Source organism: Dama dama, chromosome X (assembly GCF_033118175.1).
Source record: "Dama dama isolate Ldn47 chromosome X, ASM3311817v1, whole genome shotgun sequence".
Taxonomy (NCBI): domain Eukaryota; kingdom Metazoa; phylum Chordata; class Mammalia; order Artiodactyla; family Cervidae; genus Dama; species Dama dama.
In genome coordinates, this window is record NC_083714.1 from 112,221,498 (window position 1) to 112,244,137 (window position 22,640).

The window sequence follows — 22,640 nt, forward strand, 5'->3', positions numbered from 1 at the left end:
TTCTGCAATTGATGCTCATGTGACAAGGGCAGAAATCCATAAACCCCACCCTCCCGCACAGGGTATTTCCCAAGGTCCTCCTCTTCCCAGGTCACCTCTGATGGCAGCCTGGTCCTTCCATCCTTCGCGGAAACTTTCACTCCCTGCCCCCATCCTGTGCCCCTCTCCCCACCAACCACCATCCAGCCCAGTTAACAACCTCCCCTCCGCCCCACCAGGGTAGTCGGGGCCACCCCAGTGGGGCACAGTCGGTCCCTCTAGAGGACAAACAGCATGTGCTGGGCCACGCTGAGCAGGAGACCAGAGCCCACGACAAACGGGGTCTTGTGGCCCGAGCCGCCTACCCCGAGGGAGGGAAGGCTGTCGGACAGCGAGGTGTTGACCGGCCCCTCCTTGGTGGTATTGGCCGTCTCCACCACCGGGGCCCTTGGGGCCAACAGCTTGGAGAGGAGGCTGCTGAACCTGCTCACTGTGGTGGCCGCCGGCTCTGGGGATGGGCCGGGACTGGAAGCCGTGAGGTTCAGCTCGTCGGGGTCCACACAGAAGCCTGCGGACGAGCGCCCGAAGGCCACCTGGCGGAGGTCGAGGCCAGCCACGGAGCCCGGGGAGGCACAGGGCACGTCGGCGGTGCGCCCGAAGCTCTCCATCCAGTCCCGCAGCCACTCCAGGCGGCAGTCGCAGCGCCACGGGTTGCGGAAGAGGAAGAGGTGGCCCAGGAAGAAGCCGGGCTGGAAGGCGGCCCAGGCAAGCACGGTGAGTTGGTTGCCGTTGAGATGCAGGGCCAGGAGGCCCGAGAGGTTCTGGAAGGCGCCCTCCTCCACGAAGGCGATGCGGTTGCGGTCCAGGTAGAGCAGCTCGAGCTCAGCCAGCTCGGCGAACCAGGCGCGCACCACGCGGCCCAGCGCGTTGCCGCCCAGGTTGAGCGTGCGCAGGCGGCGGAGGCCGACGAAGGCATCGGCCGGCAGCGCGGCCAGCAGGTTGTCGTTGAGCAGCAGGTGCTCCAGGGCGCCGCAGTCGCGGAAGGCGCCGCCGTGCACGGCGCGCACGCGGTTGCCCTGCAGGCTGAGCGAGCGCAGGCGGCGCAGGCCCAGCAGCGAGCTGGAGGCCACGGCCTCAATGCGGCTGCGCTCCAGGTGCGCATGCGTCAGGTTGGCCAGGCCGCGCAGCGCGCCGGGCACGCGGCGGAACAGGTTGTCGAAGGCGGCGAGCTCGCGCAGGGCGGGCAGCTCGGCCAGAAGGCGCTCGGGCACGCTGAAGAGGCGGCAGACTGTCAGGTCGAGGCGGCGCAGGCGGCCGAGAGCGGTGAAGGTGCGCGCGTGCAGGTAGCGCAGGTCGCCGTTGTGCGCCAGGCTCAGCTCGGCCAGGCGCGGCAGGCCCTTGAAGGCGCCGGGCGTGATGAAGGACAGGTTGTTGTGACGCAGCGACAGGCGGCGCAGCGACGGCAGCGTGCCAAAGGCCCGCTCGCCCAGGAAGCGCAGGCCATTGCGGTCCAGGTCGATGGAGGCCGCCTCGCACGGGAACTCGGCCGGCACCCGCAGGAGGCCCGCGCGGTCACAGCGCACGGAGCAGCGGCGCTCCACGCTGCTGCAGACGCAGGCGGCCGGGCAGGCGTTCACGCAGGTGTCCTCGGCGGCCCGGGCGCTGGGCAGGCAGAGGACCATCGCTGATGGGGACGGGGCGGGGAGGGGGGAGAAAAGACAGAAAAGGCAACTGTCAGCCACAGGATCTCCCCCGGTTGGATCCTAGTCCTCCGCGTGGCGGGATGCGGCCATCCATCAAGTTCTCAAACGTTCTGCGCGGCACTCGTTCCACCTTCCAGACCTTACTCAGGTTTTCCCACCCACCGTGTCCTTTCCCTTGGCTTTCCAGTTCTGTTCATCAGCAAAACTCAGCTGGAATCGGCACCTGACCCCATCTAACCACCCTTCTCCTGCCTGTATCATCACTTGTGCTCTCCTAGAATGGGGCCCAGAAGACTCATTGTCTGCATGCATAGACGGACCTGAAGAGCATCACTGTGGCCTCTGCTCTAGCCTTGTGCTGCGCAGCCCCTAGCCCCCAGCCACACTTGGCTGTTGAGCATTTAAAATGTGACTAGGGAGAGTGTGGAGTAGTGTGGTGCTTGTGAGTGTCCAGCATGGCGTACCGGGGCCAGGGCCAGAAGGTGCAGAAGGTGATGGTGCAGCCCATCAATCTCATCTTCAGATACTTGCAAAATAGATCGCAGATTCAGGTGTGGCTTTATGAGCAAGTGAATATGCGGATAGAGGGCTGTATCATTGGTTTTGAAGAGTATATGAACCTCGTATTAGATGATGCAGAAGAGATTCATTCTAAAACAAAATCAAGAAAACAACTGGGTCGGATCATGCTAAAAGGAGATAACATTACTCTGCTCCAAAGTGTCTCCAACTAGAAGTGATAGATGAAGTGAGAAACTGTTTGGCAATACCGTTTGGTTTTTTAGGTGTCTTTTGTTAGAGATGTAGTTCTAAAACTTGTATTCATATTGTTCTGCTCACCCTTATGTTATTACCAGATGACAATAAATGCTGTGTGACTGTTTTTATCAAAAAAAATAAATAAAATAAAATGTGACTAGCCCGAACTGAGGTGTGCTCAAAGTGAAAAATACACACCAGATCCCAAAGACTTAGTAGCAAAAGAAGGTATTTTAAACATTTTTTTTTCTTTTTGGCCACACTGGGAGACATGCAGGATCTCTGTTCCTTGACCAAGGACTGATCTGTGCTCCCTGCAACTGGAAGCATGGAGTCTTAACCACTAGACCACCAGGGAAGTCCAAAAAAATTATTTTAAATATCTCATCAATTTTTATATTGATTACATGTTAAAATGATATTTTAGATATATTGGCTTAGCTAAAATATTAAAAATCAATAGCAGTATTTTCTTTTTACCTTTTTTATTGGCCTGCTTAGAGAATTTAAACATGTGTGGCTTGCATTATATTTCTATTGGTGCTGCTATAGTCCCTCCCATCATAAGAATTCAATTCCTGAAAACCCCTTCTGAGTAAATTAAGTCTCATGAAGAAGGGAGAATTGGGGACTTCCCTGGTGTTCCCACTGCAGGGGGCATGGGTTTGATCCCTGGTGGGGGAACTAAGATGCCACATGTGATACAGCAAGGTCACAAAAGGGGGGTTGGCAATTGGGGAATAGGTTGGGAAAACCTATCAATCTTTTTTTTCTCTAACAGTCACTATAAGTAAGCCATAAGGACAGCACACTAAATAAATTATCATCTCACACATCTGAAAAAGTACTTATGGGCACTGTGTGGTTAACTTCCATTCACCAGCCTTTGTTCTCTAGAGCCTTTTTTGCACATTACAGGAAAGGACTGGCGCTTATAAATTAATTTTGTTCTGAGCATTTGAATGGAAGATCAGCTACAGACTTCCAAAGCCCTCCAGGTGGCTCGCCCCCTGCAGGAAAGCAGAGTGGCATGGCCTGCTTCTGTGTGGTAGCCAGAAGTCCCAAGCCTCATCTTGAGTTCCAGCAGAAAAGGCAGCATGGAGGATGCACAAGTTTTATTCTCTGGACAGGACCAGCTGGCAAGTGGGCTCTGCTCCACTTGAAATTCTTGCAAGAGGAACAAAGGTACCCAGATGTAAAACCTGACCACTGTTATTCAGAATTTCTACCTGTCCTCGGCAGCACTCCCCAATTCCTAGCAAACACCCTGATTTACCACACAGTCTCTGCCACTGTGTACACATTACCCTGCTTTGCCTAACCAAGCCTTTGTGGGAACCTGAAGTTGTGGCCACACAAGGAGTCTGTCGATCTGCTTGCTGCTGCCTCTGTAGCTTTGCTCAGCGTCCAGTTGTCTTTTCAGTACATCTGTTATGGACACTCATGTTTTTCTCAGCTGCCAGGAAGGGGATTCAGCCCTGTGAGACTTGGCTAGAGAACACTCAGCCCTTTGAGCAGCCCTTGAGTTGTACCCTGTAGCTGGTTCAACATTCTAATGTTCCAGAGACTTTGCTTTCCCTTCTCCCAAAGAAGTGTGAACTAGACACCAAAGTTCCAGCAAGGTTCTTGGACCCTGTGCTGGACTTGGCTGTAAAGAGGGCAGCAGCTGGGCGGGACAGACACCCTGTTAGAGAGACAGGGCCAAGAATACAACCTTAACCAGGCGTTGGCTGCACAGAGGCTGAACCTTTTTCTATTAACTCTTCCAACTGGGTCAAGCAGAGGCATCAGGTTTCCTTACAAAGAGTCCTTCATTCTACTCTCTTCTCCTTTCTAATTAAGGGAAGTGCACTCTCAACCATATGACTCATGTTTCTACTCCACAATAGATAATATTGTTTTAAGCACACTATATGGCTCAGTAAATATTTGCAGAATTAAATGGAATTGATGCCTTCCTCTGTAACAATTCCTGCTTGGGAATGTCATTTATTTTTAAAACTTTGTCAAAGAATTCATTGGATTATGACAGACAGGATATATTCAATTTGTTTGTATAATGCAAGAGATCAAATTGTTGGCTGTTTCGCTGCCAGTTTTTTTTTTTAATACATGCAAAAGGTGGAGGTGAAGCATTTTATTATATATCCTTTTTACCTTGTATATTTTGAGCCATGTGAATGTATTACCTATTTCACAAAATAAAAAAAAAAATTTTTAACTTTAAACACTCAAGATGTTGTCACTATGTTTTTTTTAGATGTTGTCACTATTAAAGAGCTGTTTTCAACCTCCGAAACTTTGATAGCCATTATGAACAATAATGAGATTGTTGGATGGCATGACCAACTCGATGGACATGGGTTTGAGTAACCTCCGGGAGTTGGTGATGGACAGGGAGGCCTGGCGTGCTGCGATTCATGGGGTCGCAAAGAGTCGGACACGACTGAGCGACTGAACTGATGAACAATAACTGATTTACTGGATTATTTAGTGAAGTTTAAACTAAATCAAGTAAATTCTTAGAGCAGACAACCAAACTCCAGTATGGGTTTACCCAACATGAAGGCTAAGTGTATGCCTAATGATCCAGAAAAACAGGGCACCAAAACAAAACTATATAAAATAGTAACATAGGGACTTCCCTTATGGTCCAATGGTAAAGACCCTATGCTTCCACTACTGGGGGCTTGGGTTTGATCCCTGGTTAGGGAACTAAGATCCCCATATGATGCACAGTGCAGCCAATCAATTAATTATTAAAAATAATAGCCAATGCAGGAGACGTGGGTTCCATCCCTGGGTTGGGAAGATCCCTGGAGGAGGAAATGGCAACCTGATCCAGTTTTCTTGCCTGGAGAATCCCATGGACAGAGGAGCGTGGCAGGCCACAGGCCATGGGGTCTCAAAAGAATCAGAAACAACTTAGCAACTACACAACAACAACAAAAATAGTAACATAGTTGAGCAAGTTCTGCTTGCAATAATGGCAGGGTAGCTTGTATCAGACTAACATTCCTGCTGATTGCTAGTGTCAACTCTGGAAAAATATTTTTAAGAAATCATTTGAAATGGAAATCAACTATACTTGAATTGAAAAAGAAAAATCATTTGAAGGTACTTTTGGAAACAAACCTAAACAGGTGGCCAGAGGAGATAGGACCCTTAAGTGAAGAGAAGCAACCTGGGTGAGAGGCACATCTAACTGGCTTTTCCTCGCAGGGCATTTAAGTCCACCCTGCACATGGGCATACATGCTAAGTCACTTCAGTCGTGTCCAACTCTTTGTGACACGATGGAAAGCCCACCAGGCTCCTCTGTCCATGGATTCCCCAGGCAAGAATATCAAAGTGGGTTGCCATGCCCTCCTCCAGGGGATCTTCCTAACCCAGGGATCGAACCCTCACCTCTTATGTCTCCTGCATTCGCAGGCAGGTTCTTTACCACTAGCACCACTTGGTAAGTCCATGGGCAGTAGAGCTCAAGCAGAAAGCAAGAGTCTTACTGGGCTGAGAAATTAAGAGGTCAGAGTGTATAGCAGCAGCAGTGGCCTAAGGAGGGAAACCATGAGAAAGAGGGAGCCACAAAAGAGATGCCAAAATATGGGCACACAAACTCGCCTCACTTAGATCCTTGTTTGAGTCCTCTAGTGTGTGGGGAGGGGATGACTCCAAGGAGCCAAGAATAGAAGGCCAAAAGCATTAAACAGAGATTTCAGCAATTTCCCGGTAATGGGAAACAGATTAAGAGTTCAAAGTCCACCAAGTTAGAAGGGCTTATAAAATACTTCGAGCTTTCCATTGAAACCCCAGAGGGTCACACCTTAGGAATAAAGACCATTTCCCAGGGCAAAGGGTAAAACTAAACTAGGCCTTCCCTAACAAAGACTGAAACCAAGCTTCCCATGGATCATGGGGATCTGCCGGTAGTTTAACCAAATGCCAGAAGAAAATTCAGCATGCTTCAAAGGAAGATAAGAGAATGTTGAGTTTCTATAACTACTATCTACAATATCTGCTATACATCAAATACTACTAGATATGTGAAGAAGCTCCTCTGTCCAAAATGGACAAATCTAGTAGTATTTGATGTATAGCAGATATTGTAGATAGTAGTTATAGAAACTAGATTCTCAGGAGCCTGGCAGGCCACAGTCCATGGGGTTGCAAAAGAGTCGGACAGGACTTACCGACTAAACAAGATTGTTAAAACAAGATGTGAAGAAGCAGCAAAACATGACATTTCTCAAGAGGAAAAAATATATTCAACAGCAGCAGACACAGTGACAGCCCAGACATTGAAATTACAAAACAAGGATTTATTATAAATGTTAAGGAATTTATAGGAAAAAATAGGTATAATGGATGAAGACATGAGGAATGTGAATTTTAGAAGAGGTATGGATCAATTATATATATTTAAAAAAAGAGGTATGGAAACTATGAAAATGAACCTAATAGAAATCTTAGTACTGAAATAATTCCATATCTAAAAATTTTTTAAATCATTGAATAAGAAAAACAGCAGACTAAACACAGACTATTCATGAATTTGAAAGAAGTCAAAATAAATTACCCAAAATGAAGCTCAGAGACAAAAAAAAAAAAAGATTGGAAAAAATATCACAGCCTCGATGACCTGTAGGACAATATTAAGCAATTAGACTAACATGCATGTATTTGGAGTCCCAGAGGAGAAAAGAGAGAGAATATGGCAGAAAAATAATTGAAGACAGTTTCCAAAATTTGATTAAAATCACAAAGCTCAGCAAACTCCCAACTAATATCAAACACACACAAACACATTTATCTAGGCACATCACAGTCAAACTGCTGAAAACCAAAGTAAAGAGAAAATTCTTCAAGGCATCCAGAGAAAAAAAACACATTACATAGAGAAACATCAATTTAAAAATGATGCCTGACTTATCAGCAACAAAGGAGCCATAAGACAATAACATGATATCCTTTTTTTCATAAACCAGGAATGAAATGCATCTTAATTAAGTTATTCAACAGTTTCAAAGTTTGCATTTGGAACCATTCACAGAGTTCTTTTTAAGCTATTAATTTCACACAAGGCAAGGAAGACGTGTCTAGACAAATGTTCCTTAAAGGAAGTATCTTAAAATAAAACCTTTTCTGAAATGGCTATATATACTCTTGTGCCCAAACATAAAATATCTTTTAAACTGCTGAAAGAAAAGCAAAATCTGGCAACCTAGAATTCTATATCCAATGGAAATATCTTCAAAAATGAAGTAAAATAGAGATGCTTTCAGGTTAACAAAATCTGAGAAAATGCATCTCCAGCAGATCTTCTGCAGACCAAGAAATGAAGACATTCTTTAGCTTGAGGGAAAATGACACTAGATGAGAGTGAGATCCACAGGAAGGAATGAAGAGCCATGGAAATGGCAAATATGCCACTAAATATGAAAGACTACTCTCCTCTCACCTTAATTGCTTAACAGACAAGTGACTGTTGAAAACAAAAATAACAATGTAATAATATGTAATGAAATATGAAATGAAACATTTACATATGTTTCATATGCAAATGAAAAATATGACCATAGCATAAAGAATGAGAAGGGAGGTACACTAAATCGTACTCTCATAAGGATCTTACGTTAGACATGAAACTGTATAAGATTTATTCAAAGAAGACCATGATACAGACATGATGTAAGGGATAGCACCACCAAAATACCTGCCTGGGCCACAGAAACCATGCTGCAAGCCCACCTGGGTGCTGACTGCCTCTTGACACTTTTAAAAATGGACATTGCAATGGTGGTGTGGATTCCATCAATTAAATGGAGAATGGGGAAGCAAAAGTTTTCCCCAAAACCTTTAATGTGGGTTTTTGTTTGGGGTGGGTTTTTCCCCCAGCTCTGGAGTTTTACTTTTAAATCTTAAATGATATACTGCAGGCCTCAGACTTAACAGGCAATGAGCTGGTGAAGAACCAATGGAAAAGTGTTCAAAACCTCCCATGTTAGCTCACAGGCATCTGAATGTATGTCTGTGGTCCACAGAGAAGGCTGAAGAAGATAGCTAGGGGATGCTGTATCAGCTACTGCAGCCTTAAAGTTGGTATCTCTTTGGACTGTAGCTTATTTTGTTTTTGTTTAATCAAATAGACAAGAGAGTTTTTCCATGCCAGGGGGAGGCAGGGACAGTAGAGCATGCTAAATTAAAGATGCATATTGCAACTCCTAGAAAATAAAAAAGAATACTGACTCCTACCTCACAGCATACACAAAAACTCATTTTAGATGGACCATAGATCTCAATATAAAAGCTAAAATTATAAAACTTCTTGAAGATAACACAGGAGAATATCTTTGTGACCTTGTCGTAGGTAAAGATTTCTTAGGAAAAAAAAAGCATTAACCATAAAAGAAAAAAGTAATAAATTAGAGACATCAAAATTTAAAACTTCTGCTCTTTGAAAGACACTGTCAAGAAAACAGAAAAACAAGCACAGACTGTGAGAAAAGATATTTAAGGTATATTTATATATATCCTTTGTATATATCTCATAAATGTATATATCTCATTTTATATATATATATATATATATATATATATATATATATATATTTGTATATATCTCATTAACAGCCACTATGGAGAACAGTGTGGAGATTCCTTAAAAAACTAGAAATAGAACTGCCATATGACCCAGCAATCCCACTCCTGGGCATACACACCGAGGAAACCAGATCTGAAAGAGACACGTGTACCCCAATGTTCATCACAGCACTGTTTATAATAGCCAGGACATGGAAGCAACCTAGATGCCCATCAGCAGACGAATGGATAAGAAAGCTGTGGTACATATACACCATGGAATATTACTCAGCTGTTAAAAAGAATAATTTGAATCAGTTCTGATGAGATGGATGAAACTAGAACCCATTATACAGAGTGAAGTAAGCCAGAAAGATAAACACCAATACAGTATACTAACACATATATATGGAATTTAGAAAGATGGTAACAATAACCCTATATGCAAGACAGAAAAAGAGACACAGATGTATAGAACAGACTTTTGGACTCTATGGGAGAAGGCGAGGGTGGGATGATCTGAGAGAACAGCATCGAAACATGTATATTGTCAAGTGTGAAACAGATCGCCAGTCCAGGTTGGATGCATGAGACAAGTGCTCAGGGCTGGTGCACTGGGATGACCCAGAGGGATGGGATGGGGAGGGAGGTGGGAGGGGGGATCAGGATGGGGAACACATGTAAATCCATGGCTGATTCATGTCAATGTATGGCAAAAACCACTACAATATTGTAAAGTAAATAGCCTCCAACTGATAAAAATAAATGGAAAAAAAAATTTTTTAATAAATAAATAAGTAAATCTTTAAAAAAAAAATGAGCACAGACTGTGAGAAAAGATATTTAAGGTATATTTATATATATATCCTTTGTATATATTTCATAAATAACCTGTATTCAGCATTTGTAGAGAACTCTAAAAACTCAATAAGAAAATAGGCAATAAATTATAATAATTTATTAAATAATATTAAACTAAACATAATTTTATAAATAATATTAAATAATAAAGTATAAGAAATAAATCACCCAATTAATAAATGGGCAAAATATTAGAAGAAACACTACCAAAAAAAGATAAACAGGAGACAAAGACATGAAAAGATGGTCAACATCATTAGTTGTTAGGGAATTGCAAGTTAAAATAGTCACCTACTGCTCTCTCTTCCTCAGTGTGCTGCCTATAGAGGTGGCAGGTAGCTCTTACTCAGCATCATGCCGCCTTCAGACCCCATCTGAAGCCCAAGATCACCCAAAAGGGGACCAAAAGGTTAATCCAGCACCAGTCAGAACAATATGTCAAAATTAAGCAGAACTGGCGGAAACCGAGAGGCAATAATGACAGGGTGTGCGGGAGATTCAAAGGCCAAATCTTGATGCCCAGCATCAGTTACGAGAGGAACAAGAAAACAAGGTACATGATGCCCAGCGGCTTCGGGAAGTACCTCATCCACAATGTCAAGGAGCTTGAAGTACTGCTGATGGACAAAAAATCTTACTGTGCTGAGACTGCTCACAGTGTCTCCACCAGGAACCACAAGGCCATTGTGAAAAGAGCAGCCCAGCTGGCCATCAGAATCACCAATCCCAACACCAGCCTGCACAATGAAGAAAATGAATAGACAGCTGGTGTGCACATTTTGTTTCTGCTAATAAAACCATAAAACTCAGGGGAAAAAAAGTTACCTATTAGAATGACTAAAATTAGAAAGACTGACCATACAAAGTGTTGGAAAGCATATATAACTATAACTCTCTTATACTGCTGGTGGGAATGTCAAATGGTGTAACCACATTGGAAACAATGTGGCAGTATTTTTAAAAGTTAGACATACACCTGCTTTATGATCGGTTCATTCGACTTGTAGAGAAATAAAAGCACATGTTCATACAAAAGGCTTGAGCATGAATGTGCACAGCAACTTTATTCATAATAACCCAAAGCTGGAAACAACACAAACACCCATCAAAAGCTGAATGGGTAAATAAATTATGATATATGCATACAATGGAATACTACTCAGTGATTAAAAGGAATAGATTATTGATATATGCAACATGGATGATCCTCGAGATAATTCTGCTGAATGAAAGAAGCCAGACAAAAATGAGTACATACTATATGATTCCATTTACAAAAAATTTTAGAAACTTGGTATATAGTACCAGAAAGATTAGTGGTTGCCTGGGGATGGGTGGGCAGGCACGGAGGGGCAGAAGGGAAGGATTATAAAGGGGCATGAATTTGGGGGGTGATGGATGTGGGATATATTCATTGTCTCAATTGTGCTGATAGTTTCACAAGGATATACCTTAAATATGTTTAATTTGTTATATATCAACTATACCTCAATAAAGCTATTTTTTTTAAAAAGATACCGTTTGTGTGTGTATGACTTGTATACAGAATATAACAACTACTCCTATGAACGAAGAATGAGAAGACAAACTAAATGAAAATGAGTAAAAGACCTGAACACTTTACAAAAGAATTTATTAAGCAGCCATTAAGCACATGAAAAGGTGCTGTACCTCATTAGCCATTAGGGAAGTGCAAATGAAAATTACAATCAGATTCCCTACACACTCACTAGGATGGGTGACAACCCTAAATACTGGTAAGGATGTAGAGCAATGGGATTCTCTTACATCATTGATGAGAATCGAAAATATAGTTCAATGACTTAGGAAAATTTTGACAGTATCTATTAAAGCTAAACATATGACTGTGATTCAGTAATTCCTTTCCTAGGTATTTACCCAAGAGAAACGAAAAAATAATGTCCACATAAAGACCGTACAAGAAAGTTCATTACGGCTTATTCAGAATAGAACAAAACAGGAAATTACTCAACAGCAGAGAAATTAATTACAACATAGTCATTCAGTGGAATACAACTCAGCAATAAAAAGGAACAAACTACTGACACAACAAAAACATTATGGTGAGCAAAAGAGAACTGACATAAGAATACATTCTACACGATTACACATATATGCAGTCCCAGAACAGAGCTGCTTGAAGTGGTTCTAGGAGCTCAACAGCACATGACCTGCAGATGTATTCCACCCCCAAAGACTGCTGATATGCAAAGGACACAGTTTGGGACGTATGGCACCCTATGTTGTCCAGGTGATATAAGCATGTCTACTGCTTTTCAAATTAATCATCATTTATGGGTTTCTTTTGCTCTTACAAGAACCAACTTTTAATAAGTATTTGCTCAGGGCAGAGATTCAACCAGTCCATCCTAAAGGAGATCAGTCCTCGGTGTTCACTGGAAGGACTGATGCTGAAGCTGAAACTCCAATACTTTGGCCACCTCATGTGACGAGTTGACTCATTGGAAAAGACCCTGATGCTGGGAGGGACTGGGGGCAGGAGGAGAAGGGGACAACAGAGGATGAGATGGTTGGATGGCATCACCGACTCAATGGACATGAGTCTGAGTAAACTCCGGGAGTTGGTGATGGACAGGGAGGCCTGGCGTGCTGCAATTCATGGGGTCGCAAAGAGTTGGACACGACTGAGCAACTGAACTGAACTGAAGCTTGCTATATCATTTAATTTAATATGACAACCCTGTAAGGTAATTATTATTCTCTTCTCACAAAAAAGGAAACTTTGGTCCAGGGTAATTAAACACCACCAACCTTTCTGAGCTTCCCTTTCTGTAACTGTGAACTGAAAAGCCTGCACTTCCTGACCTTGGAGGGCCCTTCTGGCTCTCATTTCCACAGCTGGACAACAGCTGTTGCCAAGCACCACGTCTAAGAAAAAATACCCCACGTAGAGTCCTGTGTGTCTCTGCAGCCTTCTCCGAGTCACAGCTGTTTGGACTGCAGGTGAACATCTGACCTAGGCAGAGTCAATCAGAGCAAGAGCCAAAGACAAGCTGAGGAAACTAGTGTGCAGAGAACTGAATCGGCCCTGAGGATCACAGAAAAGGAGACCAGGGAGAGTGGAAAGCTCCTGGCCAGCCCTTTAGAAAGCATAAGGCCCTGCTATAGCTATTTCTGAGACATTGCCCTGTTTCCATTTCAGAAACCTACTCAAACCATCTGTACAGACCAGTGCCCTTTTCTGGCCTCCCACAACCTTTTAAGTACTGTTCGTACATTTAGGGAATTTCCTACATTTTAAGTCCTGCCTCCTCAAGATAGAAACCAGAAACTCTTTTCTCAACTTCCCTTGCAGTTAGGCCCCAGGCATGTGATGTAGCTCTGCCAGTCCCACACACCCAGCAAGGCTTGACTTCAGAACTTGGTGCCAGGCAGAAACCATTATCTGACCAAGATGGTTCCCATGGCTCCCATGGTGGAATTTCTGGCATCCGGCACCCGGCATGTGGTGGCCATGGGATCTTGCTGGAACTGCCCCCCTACCTAATTTAGGCATTGCTTCAGGGGGGTGGACCTCCAACCAGGAAGTCTGGGAACACCTAGCATCTCTGAATAAACCCCTTCTCATCTTCAGTGACCTGGAGTGGGTTCTAAGGTTTGCAGTGCCATTCCTGAGCAACATCCTAAGTGAGACAGGTTCTCTCAAGTACCATCGCCTCCTTCTGGCCCCTTCCCCTCCCCCTCTCCCAGAACCTCTTGAATTCTCCACCTTGAAAGAGAAAAAACAACTCAAACTTGAGACCAGGCAGCGCCTGTCAACCAAAACGAAGCTCCATGCCATTCATCACCAGGAAATATAGAAAATGGAATAAAAAATTGTTTACGCCATCCCTGATTTTTTTTGAAATTCAAATGAAAAGTGGTCTCTCCTGGAATCAGAAGTGATCACTCCAAAGACAAATCTCCTTGGCTGTCCAGAGCTGAGTTCCATGGGAATACCTTGGCCAAAAATACATTTGCCAAATTAAAAGAAAGATCACAGTGTGTGAGAAGAGAAAGTCAAACTTACTGGCAGTTGCTTAGCAATTTATTTTCACCCGTTGGAATTTTGGGGAAGGATCCATGTGGAAATCTGAAAAGTCTTCAATGCTTTTACTTACCAGCCTGAGGTAGGGAGGGGAAGATGAGAAATTCAGCAGAACCAGCCTTGGCTCAGCCTGCCTCTGTCATAGCTCCGGTATTCCCATGTGGGGGTTTTCCAGAGCATTCAGTCTGGAAACACTCACCCTGAGGCAGCCACCTGTCACTCTAGGTCTCTCATAAACTCTGATGACACTGCCTTTTTTGGTTTTTGTTTTGTATCTCAGTTTCCTCACCTGTTAACAGGTTGACAATTGTGAGGAACAGATGACTGGTAATGCTTGAAATAGCTATGAAAGCACTGAGCCAAGCCAACAGCAGGTTCCGTGAGCCAGTGTTGTCACAAGATTAAATCTCACCAAAGGATCAGTACTTCAAGGACCAGGTGAATGTCTGCCCAAGGGTGGAATGCAAAATATCAAGCATCAGAATATTGAAGTTATTACTACAAGTTAGACTGCAAAGGAAGAATTTAGAATGGTTCGCCACCTGGGCTGCACATTAAAAGCACCTATGGAGTTTTTTATTACATCAGAATTTTCCAGAGTGGAACCAGGTATCAGTACTCTTAAAGCTCCATAGGGAATTCCAATATAAAGCCCAAGTCAAAAACCAGGGGTCTAGGTGGACCAACTTTATAAAGATGGGATTCACCTGTGTGGTACAAAATGTCACAGGGTGTAACATAAAGTTGAGCTTTCCTGGTGGCTCAAACGGTAAAGAATCTGCATACAATGCAGGAGACCCAGGTTCAATCCCTGGGTTGGGAAAATCCCCTGGAGAAGGGAATGGCTACCCACCCCAGTATTCTTGCCTGGAGAATTCCATGGACAGAGGAGCCTGGCTGGCTACAGTCCATGGGGTCGTAAAGTTGGACACAGCTGAGCAACTAACACTTTCACTCACTTCAAACATCAAAGTTACCATATGCCCCAGCAGTTTCACTCCTCGGTGAAAGTAGGTGTTCTAACAAATACTTGTACACAAATCTCCCACAATAGCCCAAAGATGGAAGCAACAAATGTTCATCAACAGGTAAATGGACAAACAAAACATAGTCTAGCCACACGGTGGAATGTTAATCTGCCATAGAAAGGAATGAAATACTGACCCATGCTACAACATGGCCGAACCTCAAAAATATTGTGCTAAGTGAAAGCAGCCAGACACACAAGGCCACATATGATTTCATTTATATGAAGTATCCAGAATAGGCAAATCTATGGAGAAAGAAAGTGGATTAGTGGTTGCCAGGGGCTTAGGGGAAGAAAAGAGTGAGGAGTGACTGCTAAATAGGTACTGGGTTCCCTTTCAGGATGTGATAATGTTTTGCAACTGGACAGAGAGGAGAGTTTCATAACATTGTGAATGTACTAACTGCCATCGAATTCTACACTTTCAACTTGTTAATAGTTCATCTTCTATTACGTGAATTTTACTTCAAACAACAACTACAAAATGTTACAAGCTGTCCCTGGATTGGGGAAAATACCGGAAATGGGTCTCTGCCTCTGTGTTCTGGTCCAGCCCCCAAGCTGCAGGGAGGCGGCGATGGCCAAGCTCAGATGCCCACAGAATGATGTCTCTTTTTTAATTTTTTTGAATGATGTCTTAATGCAGACCAGCTGAGGGATTTCTCCGCAGGTCCTCGGCTTTTCAAGTATGTGCTTTGGCCTCTTGAGGTTTGCTAGGAAAACAGTTACTCATGGAGTTTCCAACCACAGAATGAGTTTGAAGTGTTTCTTCATCCTCATTGTTTTCAAAGAAATTGTGTTTCATGAAACCAAAATAGCAAGGGAAAATATGGTCAGTTTTCTGATTTCAGCAAAATCTCTTCAGCCACTTTGGCTGTACAAGTCATTCCCCTCTCCTGGAAAATGCGATCCCAACTACTCCAGAGACCAAGCCCCAGGGCTGGATGTTCAGGACCAAATAGGCTGAGAGAAGCAGAAATGCAGGGAGGGAGACCATCCCATGGCCTCTCATCTCACGGGGACCCCATAACTTGCTTCTCACATCATGCAGAGATTGTCTGTGACAGAAAAGAAAGGCTCAAGGATTCACACTGCAGCTTTGCTGGCCAGTGTGAATCATGGTGGGTGGAGAAATCAGTTGGTCATCAGAGAGATGGTCTACTGACGGCCTCACAGGCCCTGTGGATCTCGAGGTGGCGAGCTGTCCCATCTGAGGCAAACACTAGGCCTCAGAAAGTCCTCCAGGCCTAAAGATACTTGGCCCAAACTGGAAACAACTTAAATGCTCAACACTAGGGCAATGGATAAACAAACCAGTACACCCCAACGAGGGAAAATTACTTGGCAATCAAAAGGAAGGAGCTACTTCTCTATGTAATGACATCAAATCTCACACACATACTGCCCGGCCCCCCACAGCACCTGGTCGATAACGAAGGATTTGTTCTGGGGTGCAGCTGCTCTCTTTCTCTACATACAACCTTCCTTTTTTTAAGTCAAGTTGATTCAGGTATAATTTACTTACAATAAAATGTCTCCATTTTAAGTGTATGTAGTTCAGCAAGTATGACAAACATAGACACCCGTGTAACCCCCACCCTAATCACAATTTAGAACATTCCTGTCTCCCAGAAATTTTCCCTTCCCATCCTCTTTTCCAGGTAACCACTGATATGGTTTTCAAAGCACAGCCTCGCCTGTTCTAGAATTTCGTGTAAACAAAATCAAATGGTTCTTTCAATCAACATTATGTTTGTGAAATTCAGCTCTGTTGTTCCAAATACCAGTTGACAATTCTTTGTTATTGCTACATAGTGTTCCATTGTATGAATGTATTGCCATTTGTGTATTTGGTCACCTGGTGATGGACATTTGGATTGCTTCCAGTTTTCAACTCTTGTGACTAAAGCTGAGGTAAGGACTCAGGTGCAAGTCTTTTTGTGGACATGTGTTTTCATTTCCTTTTTATATAGGAGTGGGATTGCCGGCCCATATGGTAAATTGTTGAGTTACCACTCAAGAAACTGCCTAACAGTTCTCCACAGTGGCTGAACCATTTCGCATTCCCACCAGCAGACTTTGAGAATCCCAGTTGCTCCACATCCCTACCAACACTTGCAACGGTCTTTTTGATTCCAGCCATCCTGGTGGGTGTGAGGTGGCATCTCATTGTGGTTTGGGTTTGCATTTCCCCAATGACTACTGACATGGAGCATCTTTTCATACGCTTATTAGCATTTTGTATATCTTTCTTGAAGAAATAGATATTTTAAAATGTTTGCCAATTTTTAAAAATTGGGTTGTCTTATTAACTGATTTGAAGAATTTCGTTTTATATGTGTGTTATATATGGGCTTTCCTGGTGGCTCAGTTGGTAAAGAGTCCCCCTGCAATGCAGGAGACCCAGGTTTGATCCCTGGGTTGGGAAGATCCCCTGAGAGGGAAATGGCAACCCACTCCAGTATTCTTGCCTGGAGAATCCTATGGACAGAGGAGCCTGGCTGGCTACTGTCCATGGGATTGCAAAGAGTAGGACATGACTTAGTGACTAAACCACTATGTGTGTGTGTGTGTGTGTGTGTGTGTGTATAAATGCAAGACTTTTATCAGATATTGTCATGATTTGAATCTTAGCAGCTTCACTCATTCAACAACCTAACCCTTATCAAGCACTCTGGAGACAGGAGGCAAATAAAGCAGAAACCCTGGCCCTCATTAAACACTCATAGTTTAAAGCAAGCCTTTGGTGGAGACCCCTGTAAAGCAGGATAAGGAAGAGGGATATTGTGCTGTGGACAGCAGGAAGACCCTGCAAGGGTTGCCATGGGGTCGGGGGAGAGGAGAGGCCAGGAGACCTCATGTCCAGAGAATTTCTCTTTCCATTTTGCTCCACATTTACCCTGCTATGAGCCACCTCTGATTCTACCATGACCTTGTTTTGTCAGGCTGATTCAGCCATTTTTCTCTAGCTGGGGAGGTGGAGTCCTATCCCTGCCTGCTTCTTCGGGAACATGTCATCTGTAATCCTGGTGCCTTGTAGTCAGAGTAATATCGTCTGCGCTGCTGAGTGCGTTTTAAATGAAAGCGCCAGGGGATGTGGAAGACAGTCATTAATTTTAAGTGCGTCTATTGTTAGCAAATGATGTCACCGCTCAGCTCTCCAACTTGTCACAAGAAGTCTGGCTGTATTTCGGGTCTCTGCAGCAGGGACAGTTCCTGTTTGGCAGCATACCGGCTATGAATACTGTCTGCTTTCTGTGAGGAACAGGAGAGCTTTGGGTACAGATTGAAAATCATGTTGGCTCTTAGAAGCAAACATTCTGTCCCAGTGAGTCAATCAAATTTCATATCCTTTCTAGGTAAGAGAAATGGCAAGGAGCTGGCTGTTTGTAATTATATAAATGTCAACCTCTGTCCTTTGGAGTCTCCTCCAGCTAGGAAGTCATGTCCTATTTATCATACTGTTCCCTGTGCCTTGTTCCAATTTTTTTTTCTCATTTACTTATTGAGTCAGCCATTAAAGAATGTACATTTCTCAAGGACAAAGGCTATGCAATTATCTCTCTCCTGATATCCCTAGAGTGTATTAAAGGTACAGTGTGTACCTGTTGATTCCTCGAATAGAGCAAGCTCTACTTTTTGAAAAGGTAGAATTAAAGAGGGAGAAAATTCTATTACTGAATTCTAGAATTATCTGGTAACATTTTCTGTCGGCATGGCAGAGGCCTATTACATGGGTCGTTATAACCTCAAATATTTACATTCACTCAAGGGTCAGGAAAACAGATCCGTTGTCTAAATCATTTGCTGCATAACTTAACAAGGGATTTTTCCTTGGGCTATCTGGGTTAGGTTGGAACAGCCAGAGCTGTAGAGATGTGGGAAAAAATTGGGGCTGAGTCTTCTTGTTGTCTTAAAATCCATGTAACAATAGGACCAAAAAAACTTAGAAAAAAATTTCTAAACATCCGTAATCACATAATTCTAACGTGATATGTTTCATGTCATATTCTTCCTTTAGGAAGATGATTTTCTTAAGGAATTGAGTTTGTTTTTTTCTTTTTAAACTAAATGAGCTTAAAATAATGGAATTAGAAAACCACTGTAGTTTTTTGGTGATTACACCAGTGAATTCATATCTGAAATTAGAATAAGAAAACCACCAAGAGGTTATTTCATATATTTGGCTCGGGAAACAACAATGAAAAAAAAAAAACAACCCCCCCACCACCTGCTCTTTCCTCTCCTGCTCCATCCCCACCCCCATGATCACACATTCAGTGGAGCCTACTCAGAAGAACTGGTGCCCAGGTTCAGCGTTCATGGAAGCCACCTGAAGCCCATACTTCTTGGGCGGAAGCCCTGTGGTTTCCATGCATCTTCTAGCATCTTCTACCGGCTCCCCAGCCCTTGCACCCACTGGCAGGTGTCTGCTAGGGGACGGAAGGAGGGGGCCCTGGAACTCACCATGTAGCAGCAGGCTCAGCATCCCGCAGCTTTTCACGCGCCTGCTGGCTTAGAACCACCCAGCTGTGGAATCCCTATCTGAGGGGAGAGAACACAGGTCACCGGGTGCCCAGGAGGGGTCACTGGAGAACCAGGTCACTCAGGCCCTCCCTATTCCTCCACTTCCTCCAGAATGCCCTGCCTCTCCCCCTTCTTCACCGTACACCTCTCTCCCCATCATCTTGATGTTTCCTTAAGAGAAACCAGTAACAACAGCCAATCAGAGGTGCCCACCCCCCAAACTGACAGCTTGGATCTGTTTGGAAACCCTTCCACCAGGCTAAAACCTGACAGCAACTCAGACGGACTCACTGACAACCCAGCAAGGAAATGAAGAGAGGAAACCTGGTGTTCCCACATGGTCCCCAAAGGTCACTTACCATCCTGGGGGTCTGCTTGATCCCGCTCCTCCTCTGAGGTGCCCTTTGGCTCCCCCAGCCCATCCATCTCCCCGAATCAAGCAGCCACAGAGGTTAAAAATGATTCGACAGAGAAGTAAAGTGGGGGCAGGGAGGATGGTGAGCAGGGGGGGAGAGGAGAAATAGTTGCTGGTGCAGGTTTGAGTACCTATTTTTCTTTCTCCAGATTTAATGGCAGGGAAATCCTGTATCAGATGAGGATTAACAGAGATGAAAGAATGTGTCTGCCTTTCGAATCACCAAAGCCAGTGACAGATTTTGCTGACACACCAATCAGCTTTATTCCCAGGCCTTGGCTTCTCCATCTGCCTGGCCCCTTTCTCTCCTTAAACCCTCCACAGACCCCGCCTCCTGCCCTGACCCCAGCCCCAGCCTCAAGCAATGAACAGCCAGAAATTGGCTTCTCGCCACTCAAATAGCATTATCAGTATTTTCAATAAGGACGTGTCATAGAACTTGGAGAGATGGGGAAGGGGCAGAACAGCTTAAAATAATGATGTTTTCTCAAAATGCAGGCTGCTGCTTTCCTTTCTCTGTTGAGAAGCTGATGGCAGATGATCCAACAGCAGACTGGAGTGGGTCTATCACCAAGGCTAGAGTCCCATCGTTGAGGTCGAGGCGATGCTTGCCCACCCCCACCCAAGGCAGCAGGTCCATGGCCATTTTCAGAACCTGGCTGAGATTTCCCAAATCCACCAGAACTCAGAGTGTGGCCTCAGACCAAAAGAAGCATCTGGGAACTGGTAAGGAACGGAGAAGTCTCAGCACCCCCACCCCAGGCCCCTAGAGCCAGCAACTGCATTTTAACAAGATTCCTATGCATGGAGAAGACTCTTGAGAGACCCTTGGACACCAAGGAGATCAAACCAATCCATCCTAAAGGAAATCAACCCTGAATATTCATTGGAAGGACTGATGCTGAAGCTGAAGCTCCAATACCTTGGCCACCTGATGTGAAGAGCCGACTTGTTGGAAAAGACAGATGCTGGGAAAGACTGGAGACAGGAGGAGAAGGAGACAAAAGAGGATGAGATGGTTGGCTGGCATCTTCGACTCAATGGACGTGCGTTTGCGCAAGCTCCGGGAGTTGGTAATGGACAGGGAAGCCTGGTGTGCTGCAGTCCACGGGGGTCACAAACAGTCAGACACGACTTAGCGACTAAACAACAACTACTATGAGCCCTAAAGTGGAAAGCCCTGGTTCAGGGGAGTGGTGGAGGGACTCTGCTCAAGGTGATGACAGCAGTTTAGGTGTTCCTACATTCTTCTGGCCCCATCAGATCCACCAGACCTGGCTGCAGGGTCTGATCCTGTACTCAGCAAGTTCCTCTGCTCACCAGGTATCCATGGCAACCTGCCACATCCTGGCTGTCCTGGCCTGGAACCAGGCAACAGAGACTGCTGTGCCCTGGGGGATTGTTGTTTTCTTCCATTTGGGTCTTGAAAGTCAAAATATGGCTGCACTTGTCATAACCTCTGCTAGGAAAGAAACTATGCTGGAGGATCCCCTCACCCCGCAAAAGTGAAGTCCCTATCCCCAGGAGTGGGCCCTCCCTGCTCAGGTGGGAGCAGTGGGCAGCACTCCCCTGGTGACCACTCATGTTGGGGGCATCCTTGCAGACTTCTTTCCAAACCTTGGCCCCATGAAGCCTCTGCTCCGCCTCCAGCAGGCCACAGGCTAAAACACGGCCCTGAAAAAAATAAATAAATAAATAAAATAAAACACAGCCCTGAGACCAGTCTGTTAACACCTATGACCATGGGCTGCACTTACCAGGTCCACCTCACCTTCAGTCTTCAGCAGGCTTGTGGGCCTGGGGTTCTGGGCCAAGGATCTCCCTGAGGAAGACTGCCTCTGCCTGTGAAATCAGACATTTCTCCCGAGTGCAAAGTAAGGAGCAATGAGAAGCCTATCAGGGGAGAGACGAAGGAGGGCCCATTCATCGCACCAGCTAGTCACACTGACCGACTGGGGGACAAGGAGCCTAGTCATCAAAGACTAGTTCCCAGGGGGTTTAAAAAAAAAAAAAAAGCAAGAGGGGAGGGGGTGTCACGGGAAGTACGATGGACTGCCAAGCCCCTGAGGAGAAACATCAGACTGGATCCTGTCTTCAGGCAAGACAGCGCCTCGACACACACACACACACACACACACACACACACACACACACACACACCCCGCCACTCGGAGGTGGGGGTACACACACACACACACACACACACACACACACACACACCCCGCCACTCGGAGGTGGGGGTACACACACACACACACACACACACACACACACACACACCCCGCCACTCGGAGGTGGGGGCTGCCGGCTCTGGTTCTCGGTCTGATGCAGCTGGTGGCTGACGAGAGGGGCAGGAAAAGGGAGGAGGGGTGGGCTAAATGAGCACGTGATATAGAGGCGCCCGGGATGCGGAGCTTTGCCTTTGCAGGTGGCCTTCTAGAAAAGCTTCCATCAGCAGTGGGGGAAGGGGGAGCTCTAGCGTTTCTATGTCATTCCTGCTGCTTTGGTTTGGAAGCCGCCAGCAGGACTCAGCACGGGGCCGCTAATGAAAAGACAAAATTCCTCCACAGGTTCAGGGGTTCAGACTTCAGCGGCCTCAAATGGGCATCCTCGGGGAGGCAGGGGGCGGTGCTGGATACTAAACCAGATTCTTTCCATTTCTCTGCTCCCGACTCCTGCTGGCCCCCGTGTACACACACACACACCACAGGGAGACGGAGAC

At 45.2% G+C, this 22,640-nt stretch overlaps 3 protein-coding genes across 3 annotated transcripts; 2 read left to right on the forward strand and 1 right to left on the reverse strand.

Annotated features, from left to right (window-relative positions):
• Positions 1–257: 257 nt before the first annotated feature.
• NYX (nyctalopin) lies at positions 258–21,208 on the reverse strand. The gene is made up of 2 exons (XM_061137648.1): positions 20,841–21,208; positions 258–1,663 (listed from the first exon to the last, which is right to left on the reverse strand). Exon 2 carries the CDS (start codon positions 1,659–1,661, stop codon positions 258–260), a length of 1,404 nt encoding a protein of 467 aa, XP_060993631.1. The 5' UTR covers positions 1,662–1,663; positions 20,841–21,208.
• LOC133051880 (small nuclear ribonucleoprotein E-like) lies at positions 2,078–2,569 on the forward strand. The gene has a single exon (XM_061136552.1). The coding sequence runs from the start codon at positions 2,138–2,140 to the stop codon at positions 2,414–2,416; it is 279 nt and encodes a 92-aa protein (XP_060992535.1). The 5' UTR covers positions 2,078–2,137; the 3' UTR covers positions 2,417–2,569.
• Positions 3,546–10,641, forward strand: LOC133052809 (large ribosomal subunit protein eL32-like). Its single transcript, XM_061137649.1, has 2 exons — positions 3,546–3,626; positions 10,207–10,641. Exons 1-2 carry the CDS (start codon positions 3,546–3,548, stop codon positions 10,639–10,641), a joined length of 516 nt encoding a protein of 171 aa, XP_060993632.1.
• Positions 21,209–22,640: the final 1,432 nt, after the last annotated feature.